Source organism: Castor canadensis, chromosome 13, assembly GCF_047511655.1.
Source record: "Castor canadensis chromosome 13, mCasCan1.hap1v2, whole genome shotgun sequence".
Lineage (NCBI taxonomy): Eukaryota > Metazoa > Chordata > Mammalia > Rodentia > Castoridae > Castor > Castor canadensis.
In genome coordinates this window covers 4,625,786-4,635,009 of record NC_133398.1, presented here as the reverse complement: position 1 = coordinate 4,635,009, position 9,224 = coordinate 4,625,786, and the positions used below count along the sequence as shown (strand labels likewise).

General features: G+C 46.1%; 1 protein-coding gene across 1 annotated transcript in view; it reads left to right on the top strand.

Moving 5' to 3' along the window:
- The first annotated feature begins 2,430 nt into the window (after positions 1 to 2,430).
- Positions 2,431 to 9,224, top strand: part of Cfap77 (cilia and flagella associated protein 77) — a 122,545-nt gene continuing 115,751 nt past the window's right edge. The window contains exon 1 of the mRNA XM_074052623.1: positions 2,431 to 2,662. Coding sequence (XP_073908724.1) covers positions 2,468 to 2,662 — 195 coding nt within the window. The 5' untranslated portion in view covers positions 2,431 to 2,467. The remainder of the gene's footprint in view (positions 2,663 to 9,224) is intronic.

Here is a 9,224-nt window from a genome sequence, read left to right as displayed (position 1 = left end):
GCTTTGTTGACTCACACAAGCATTTAGTTTATTTAGCAAGCTTTTGCTGCGCTCCATCTGTGGTCCAGGAGTGAACAACCAAGGCAAGACAGATAAGCAAATCAGCCAAGATAATTTCAGATTATCCTATAAGGAAAATAATACAGAGTAATGTGGTAGAGTGACTGGGGACAGTGGATGCTACTTTACACGGAAGGGAAGGCTCTTTGAAGGGTGAAATTTGAGCTAAGTTCTAAATGAAAAAGGCAAGCAAAAATCTAGGTGGAAGAATGTTCCAGGGTGAAAATAAGTGCAAAGACCCTGAACTTGCTTTCTAAAGGAAATGAAAGGGAGACAAGGCAGCTGGAGCATAGTTAATGAAGGAGAGAGTGATGGGGGCTAGCTGGAGCAAGATCTGGTACACATGAAGCTGGGAGAAGTCTCTAAAGGCCAGAGCTAGAAAGAACCCTGGAGAGCTATGCCAACCCTCTCATTTCAGCAGAATCCTGGGCTGGAGGTGTAACTCAGTGGTACAGTGCTGCTCATGTCAGAGGCCTTGGGTTTAATCTTCAGCATTGCCCCCCCCCAAAAAAAAGTGACCAATAGAATCCTGAAGAAACTTAGCTTATGACTAAAAGTAAAGCTTTAATCAGGTCATTAAATTAAGGTCATTATATATACCACCCAAACTTGCAGTTTTCTTTTGCATAGTGAACATAGCCACATAGGCATCAAGTTTTCTCATTTAATCTTACAACAACCCTGTGTTGTGGGTATCTTTATGAGGCAGTATTGTATTGATCACATCTTGTTATAAGAAAACTAAGGCTTATGGTAACTTGTTCAAAGTGACTCACCTGCCTGGGATTCCAACCTGTGCTCTTTCCACCACTCCACCTGGGACTTTCTCTGTGTGAACTGCAAAACAAATCTGATTAAAAGGTACACAAACTGGGCTGGGGAATGGTTCAAATAACAGAGCACCTGCATAGCAAGTGCAAGACCCTGAACTCAAACCCCAGTACTGCCAAAAAAGAAAAAAATGCACAACCCATACTTCGGTGAAAGTATGGATGAAAAAAGCACACACACACGTTGCACACAGGGCTTCTCCAGGCATTGGGTGAGCAGTTGGAAGTCTATGTGGTCTGTTCTGTTAACATGGAGTTGGTGTCTGTTGTCCACTGTTGGTATGTAAAGCCTTGCAGTCCATATTGGTTGTCAGTGAAACTTGCTCTGTGGTGATCCAGAGCCTTGCATACAGATATTTGACGTTTAATGAAGATGCTAAAGAAGGATGAATGAACCCACAAAAGGCTGGAACAGGGAGATTAGAGATCAACCAGGCTAGTTCCAAAAACACTGCGCCAATCACCTGGGAAGCTTTTTAAGAATGCAGATTCACAATTTTGCATATGAACTGCATATTAGATATATTATTGCACCACATTAAAATCCTTGGACATGATAGGGACATTGTAAACATGTACACAAATGTCCTTAATACATGATGACATTTTTAGGGGCAGATATATTGTTTAAGGTGTTTTCAAATGACTTAGCAGTGTGTGGTGGCTTAAATGCAAGGAAATCTAGGTGAAGTCTTTTATGGGGTTTCTTTGTACTTTTCTCCCAACTTTCAACTTTTTTGTAGATTTGAACTTTTTAGGGTGTGGGACTGGGGACTTTTTAGAATGCAGAGTCCCAGAAGACATTCCCAGATATTCTGTCTAAGTGAATCACCCGAGAGAGATCCTCTCCATTCTGTTAGGCAAAGTTGATCACCATTAATCTAACCCACAGACTTCTCGCCCACTTCACAGAAGTAAAAAGAAAAGATCCAAGAGGGCGACTGACTTGAGATCACCAGAGGATTAGCAGTAACATCCGCCCGGGAACGCGGGTTTCTATTTCATGGGGAAAATTTTAGCGCCATATCCCGATGTAGTGTGCAGCGCGGGGAGCAGAGATTGGGAGGAATCATGAGTAGGGTAGGTAGAGAGAGTGTAACTTTGACTTTCGAGGTCAAGTGCAAATGGTCCTCTAGGGCTCCTAGTTAATGATTCTTGAGTTTTTCTGTGTCAATTTAAGAATATTCAAAAAGATTTGTCTTAGTGGCGGCCAATAGTTTGAGAAAAGAAAACCAAGCGCACTGCTTTGGCTCTGTTGGCGTCTCGTCGTCATGGAGACGGGCCGTTCCATTCCTCCTCAAGGGGTGGTCTTGATTTTCTTTCTTCTCCCAATCTGCAGTACGGTGCCTGAAACACACTCTGAGAAACTAGCAAGACTTATGCATCTTTCTGAGGCTCCTTACAGCAAAAAGGTGTTGCGAAGTGCGCGCGCTTAGCTCGGGAGGTGGCCCAGCATCCGTGTCCCCCCCGGTCCCTGTGGTGCGGCTCGGAACGCTCTGTCGTGGGGGGGGGGCGGTCCTACGACGTGGCCAGGATTCGCCGTCCTGCGGGAGGGCAGACTCCCCGCGACCTCCAGGATGTCGGAGACCGAGAGTTCCCGTCAGGACCCCATCCGATGGAAGAAGAAGAAGCAGCCAGCGCGCCGCACGGTCAGCCAGATCTGCCCGCCCCCTCGGCGGCCCCTGACGGTGGCCGACATCCGCCCGGGAATGGAGAACGAGAGGCTGGGGGTCGTCCGGGACTCCATGTTTCAGAACCCGCTCATCGTCAAGGTGAGCCAGCGGGACGCCCACCGCCCTGTCGCGCTCGCCCAGCCCTGGGCACCCACGCCACCGAAGGTTTCCGCTGCCAAGTCCTGGCCTCGTGCCCGGGGTCCGAGAGCAGTGCTGGAAACTCCAGCTTTGGTCCAGACCCTGTGCGGTCACGGTCAGGTCTCATCGCCTCTCTGAGCCTCGCTGTCCTCATCCTCAAAGTGGGATGACATTGGCACCATCAAGGGGAGTGACAGGGAAGACTGGATAGTATAACATCTGCAGGAGCCTGGCACAGCGAATGTTGGATGCTGTGGTCTCCCCAGGAGCTGGCTTAAGACCCCACAAGGGTGACAGACAGGTCTCACGCACCCAGTCTATGTCCTTACTACCTGCCACCTCCTGGGGCGAAGGCCGTCCCTTCCCTTTCCCCTGTGCGCTTGGGCTACTTTATACAGCAGGTGCTCCGAGCATTTCACAAGTTAACTTCTGCCCAATCTTACTCTTGCTTGTCCATGTCACAATCCTACGAGAAAAAACGTGGGAATCTCAGGCTTAGGAGGTCCAGCCAGCACCAGCCAGGGGACTGCGTTTCTAGCCAGGTCGGTTCCTCTCTTATTGCCGATTCGCCCACACTGTAGTCGCGTTTCCCGCCCGGTAGGAAATTCCACGCTGGTGGGGTACACCACACCATACCCGGGGCCAAAGGAAAAGTCAAGTTGAAGTTTGGTGGTTGGGCTTCTAGCCACGAAGCAAGTCTATCTTGTACCACTGGAGGGCAGTGTGCCTTTAAAAATGCGCTGTTTCCCGGGTGCGGGAAGGGGAGAGCGCGGGTGGTAACCATGGATTCAGCAACAATGATTTATCTGGTTCCGGGAGCTGATTAGAGCCAGAGGCTGTATATTTGTTGTCGTTGTTTTGCTAAAGGGAACCTGGGCTTTCTTGACGCTAGGCTAGAATTAGCTGAGTTCATTGGCTTCTGAAAAAATCATTGACTCTGCTCTCGCCTTCCCTGAGCTGTGCTCCCCAGAGGAGGAAGGATGCTGCAGAGAGGGTCCCAGACCTTCAGGACTTAACACGCCCCAAAGTAGAACAAGGTCCTTCACTTCTAGGCGAAAAGAGCCAGTTTCCACAGACCGTCGGAGTTTGCCATTCTGGGATCGGATCAAGTCTACCACTTTTGAACAGCTGCTATGATGTTAGGCCGTTACTTTTACCCAAGTTTTACCAGTGGGAAACTCCTTCCTAGCTAAATATGGAGTCATTCTACAGTCAATTATTGTCTGATCCCACTCCAAGTGACATATATATATATATATATATATATATATATATACTCATAAATTTCACGTTTATTGTTTATACATGTGTATATGTATAATATGTTCCTGTATGTGTAAATATAATATTGTGGAAATAGAGGCAAATCCCCTCCCTCACCACCCCTTTTTTTTCTTTCTTTTCCTTTTGCTTTCCGAAATCTCCTGGCTATACTAAGGACAGCATTTGGCCTCTTGGTGGCACTAGCTGACAGCCTCCAGAAAGAATTCCATCCTCAATACCTGAATCAAGAGCTTAGGGATAGATGGACAGGCGATGGCTGACCCACCAATGGGGTCTGTCTTCAGCGCACCCCTGGTGACCTGGGAAGCAGCAGGGTCTACATCCCGAGCTCTGTGGCCATTGAGCCTGGGGCTTCCTTCTCCTATCAGAAGCAGGCAGGGCAGCCTTTCTCTCTGACCGGCCTTAGGTAGTTTCTGCCATGGTTAGATGATGTGCACATGCAATATTTACCACTTCTATAAGATCTTTGATCGAAATCTGACCTAAATAAAAGTTGGCAGAGACACCGAGTGTGAAAAGGAAGCTGTTCTGCTATCTTTTCCGACCCCTCTTTACAAACAAATGTACCGAGGCTATCTCTGCCCGGACTTAATGTTCTGGCAGAGCCGGTGTTAGAAGTGATGACCACTGATTCCCAGCCAAGCATTATTTTTGACCACCTCAAACAGTTTCCTATGTTTAAAGGAAATTTGAATTCTGAAATGTTGGAGATTCAGGCTTTTAAGAAAAGGGGGGATCTTGGAAACAGTTAAGGTTCTATAGCATTAAAATCTCTTTTAAAAACGTCATTAGAGTTTCTGTTGAGTGTGGCTTGTGGCTTCCTTCCTTGTAGTTTGTCATTTTCACTGGCCCAAATTTTCAAGCCCTGCACCAGTGCAGGCATCCTCATTGTGTATGCTACAAGCCAGCGATGCCCTGTGCTCCGGGTGGCTTCAGATGTGTGATGGGAACTGAAGCATATTTTTGTTTTGTCTATGGCTGTATCTCTATTGAAGCAATACAGCACCTTAGAAATAGTCATTTATCCCACCATATTGGAAGGTTGTCGCTCAGATGGTTTTCCTTGGTAGATGGGATCAGCATTTTTTTCATTTAAAATGTAGAGGCACTAAACAAACCCAACACTGGTGTTTTGCACACGTAAAATATTCCAGGACATATACACATCCGTTATTCAAGAACATGCCTGCGAGATGCTACACTAACCAAATGGAAAGTGAAAAACTCAGGATCCAAGCAGGTATTTTATCTACCAACACTCAATATCTTGTGGTTTCATTGAAAACCAAGCAACTGGTTATTTCATGGGATTTAATTGAAATGAAGGTAGTGTTTTATATGGCCACAAAAAGGGGGTAAATAGTTTTCATTAGAAAGGGCTTCTCCTCTATTTTAGAAAGCGAAGTGCAGTCTCCCACTTTTCCTTCCAATGTGACTCTCTGGGAAGAATAAAATTAGAGAAAAAAAACCGAGCTTCTCCCTGCTTGATTCTCATTTCCCCAGAATCCTGTGACTCAACATAACATCCTGCGACAATAGCCTTCAAGGCTCCCTCACAAAACCTGTCAGGGGTGCACCCTTCCTGCCATCGGAACTCGGCTGATGTCCTGTCAATACAATTATGGGGAGAAACTGCTTGGTTTGCTCCACTGACAGCCTTGAGTCTTCCATCACCTGGAGAGGCAGACTGTGCATAGGGGTGGAATTTATTGAATCGAGCGCTTTCAGAAAGTGCAAATGATCACGGCACCCGATGTTTTCATAATTTATTACTGACTTTGTTTTTCTGTAGGGGTTTATGTCACAAATAAGAAGTGCATGCATTTGTAAAATAGAGTCATAGGATCACAGCATTAGGGGCTAGAAGGAAGCTTACAAACACCTAATCCAACTTCATGTTTTAGGGTATTAAGGCCCAGCCAGGAGGAAAGACTCGCCTGAGTTGCTGTGCTGACCTGGTATCAGAAGTGGGGTAGACACAGGTCTCCTGACTTACAGTCCCACGCTCTTGGCCACAACCCATCATTAATTAATCAACAACAACCTATTTTGGTTACCTCCTAGATAATAGGCAGTTCAGAATGTTCACAAATGACACCAATTCTAAAATCATTTCACTCAACATTCCTTCCAAAATGAGCTCTACCGATTTCTTGGGACATGCTGACAGCCCAGAAATACTTCCTAAAGGTTTTCTAAGTGCCCTGCACCATCCCAAGCTCTCTTGGGAGCATAGAAACAAGTCTAGAACTCAGCCCTTGTCCACAAGGAGTTAACTATGTAGTTTAGCTGGGGAGATTGAATACACACACACACACACACACACACACACACACACACACATGATGTCATGGGTCACCCCTTGTGAGCTTTCCAGTGAACTACACTGCCCAGAAGGGTTCAGATTTGGAGAGAAGGCATCCTGGGCAGGACTGGGAAAACTTTACGGAGAAACAGAGCTGGGACTAGACCCTGAAGGTTAAAAAAAACAGGTTCAGCTCGGGGATGAGGAGCCTGGAAAAACCAGCCCTTCGAGGCTGAGTGATTCTGCTCTTCTTAGGTCCTCAGTTAGTAGGTTTTCATCCCAGCTCAAGTTCTAGTTTATAAGACTCAGTGCCACTGCTGGGATCATTACCATTATCACCACAAGGAAGTATTTATTTAGAGCCAGTATGTTCAAATTGGATGCATTACCAAATTAGGCAACCACACCAGGCCCACTAATAGCTTCACCTCTCTAATAAATATTGACGCTGGTGATCATAAACGCATAGAGACAGTGCGAAGAAAGCAGGCCGACTAAAACCCACTTGTACAAATATGCCCGCGTGGTCCATGTTTTTATTATGTCTGAGCGCCCTGTGAAGCTTAATCAACTGAAGAGAATATGCCTCTGATTGCTCAAGCCCTTTAACACAATTACAGCGAAAGAGGACAGAATAAAATGTTAGGAAGGAATTAAAAATGAGCTCACCGTCCTAATGGTCTGGTCTTGGCTGGCCAGTGTAGGTTTCATTTTTCTTGGGAGTGGTGTGGGTTTATCTATTCTGGAAACTCTCTTAGTCTTTGCCACCTCCTCCTTCTGCTCTTCTTCCTCCTCCTCCTCTAATTCCTCCTTCTCCTCCTCTTCTCTCTCCCCCTGCAGTACTGGAGCTTGAACTCAGGGCTAGGCAGGCATTCTACCACTTAGGCCATGTTCCCAGCCCGTTCTTTTCTTTTCTCATTTTTAAATCAAAGCCTACCCCTTCCTGGTGCCCAGTAGCATCCTTCAGTGAGCAGTGGCCTCATCACTGAACTAATCCCCCTCCCAAGCCCCCCACCCCGCCCAGGACCAAGGCTATTCCAGAGAGCAGAGCTGTACCCCTACTGGCCTTTCACTGCTACCCCAGGGCTGCCCAATCTGTCCTGACCACCAGCCACCTTCCTCTTTGTCCCTCTGAAGAAGGGGTGCATTGGCTGTGGAGCATGAAGACAAGAGCTCAGAATTCACGTTCTTCCCATTAACTCAACCACCCTCTGACATCGTGGCTCTCAGAATATTGCATGGTGTAGTGGGAAGGCCATTCCCCCAAGAAGAATTCGGAATGAGTCAGCGGTCACTTCCAGTACCTTCCAGAGTAGTCCAAGCTCAAGTATTCACTGTCTAAGCCGGGCTGCTTTTCCATTATTTTTTTAATTTATTTTTTAAGGTGCTGGGATGGAACCCAGGCCTTGCATATGACAGACAATGCAGCTCTACCACTGAGCTCCAGGCCCAGCCTCTGATAAAGTTTTCTTCACTCATACTGACCCTATAGACAAAATTTCAAAACTGTTTTCTCTTGCAGTCCTGTGGTCTCCAGAACCAGCACAAGTCTCATAAAACATCTGATTCCAAAAGCCTTTTTTAAAAATGTGTCATGATTGGGATGTAGCTCAGAGGTAGAGCACTTGCTTAGCATGCAAGAGTCCCTGGATTTGATCCCCAGAACCACAAAAAAGAGAAAAAAAGAAAATACAAGAAGAGAAAGAAAGAAAAAGAAAAAAAAGGCAAGAAGATTAACCTTTACTTAAAAGTACAAAAGAAAGTAAATACGACTCTACATGAAATACTAACCCTAGGCCCAAGTAACACGTTAATTATGCTTTGAGTCCAGTAGTTTTGGGGTGTTTGTTCTGCACTTGTGTTTAGGATGCTTATAAAAATGTCCCAGACAGTGAAGACTGTGACCAAGCATGGGACTTTCAGGTCGGGTGGATGCATACATACAGGACAGCACTGCCCTGGTCCCTGAACACTGGCTCTGTTCAACCCTTCGACAGGGCTGTGGCCTCTCCTCCTGCCTCCAGATCCTCAGGTTGGCTGAGCAAAACCAAGGGAAGGCATGCCCCTCACCATTGCATGCTGCTCTGACTTTTGTATTTGGAAAAAAAAAAAAAAAGCAATGGTTTGTTGGTCACTGGCGGCAATTCAACTTTAAGTGAAAAGTGTCTGTTAAAAGGAATTGAGGCTGCTGCTATTGTTTTCAGACAACCATGAAAAATAGAGAAATCCTTAGTTGGTTGTACAGGCAGATGTAAAATTGCAGCTCCCTCTCAGGGGAAGAGAAAGGCCTGCTGAGTGGTTTAGATGTCAGGTTCTGGAGTCAGCAGATCCCAGAGTGAGTTCTGGCTTGGCCACTTTCTCTTCCTGCCACGTGGGAGTCTCCCCACTTAAAAACTGGGTGAAAATAGTCAGCACTGCTCTCTGGGCCTGGGGAGTTGTAAGGATCCCATGAGATGACCATGCACTGTCTGGCCATGGCAGCCCAAGGGCCACTTCATACATGCCTGCTTTTGTCATTTTCCGTTGTTCTGACTGCAAATATTTATGCTCCTCACAGCAACCTTTTTGTTTTTATCAATTGACTTAAAGCAAATGTTCAAACTTATAAAATATAGTGAAACTATCATGTGCTTAAGTTTTGTCCTCTTTGTGCTGTCAATGAAAAATACTGTCACCCACCCCATGTGACACAGCCTGTGATCCCCAAGCCGATAGGTAGATCCTGGTTAAGTGTGAAAACCATCTGGGTTCTAGCACCCATGTCTTGAGCATGTGGCTTAATTTCCTGAGCTTGAGTTTCTCATTTGGAGAGTCTGAGTACAGACTACCTTGTCTAGTCTGGGTTGTAAGGACAGCTAATTTAAATGAGATGCTATAGCACGGAAAAGATTCCGACACTCTGGAATTACATCGGTGAGTCTTCATTAAGAGGGA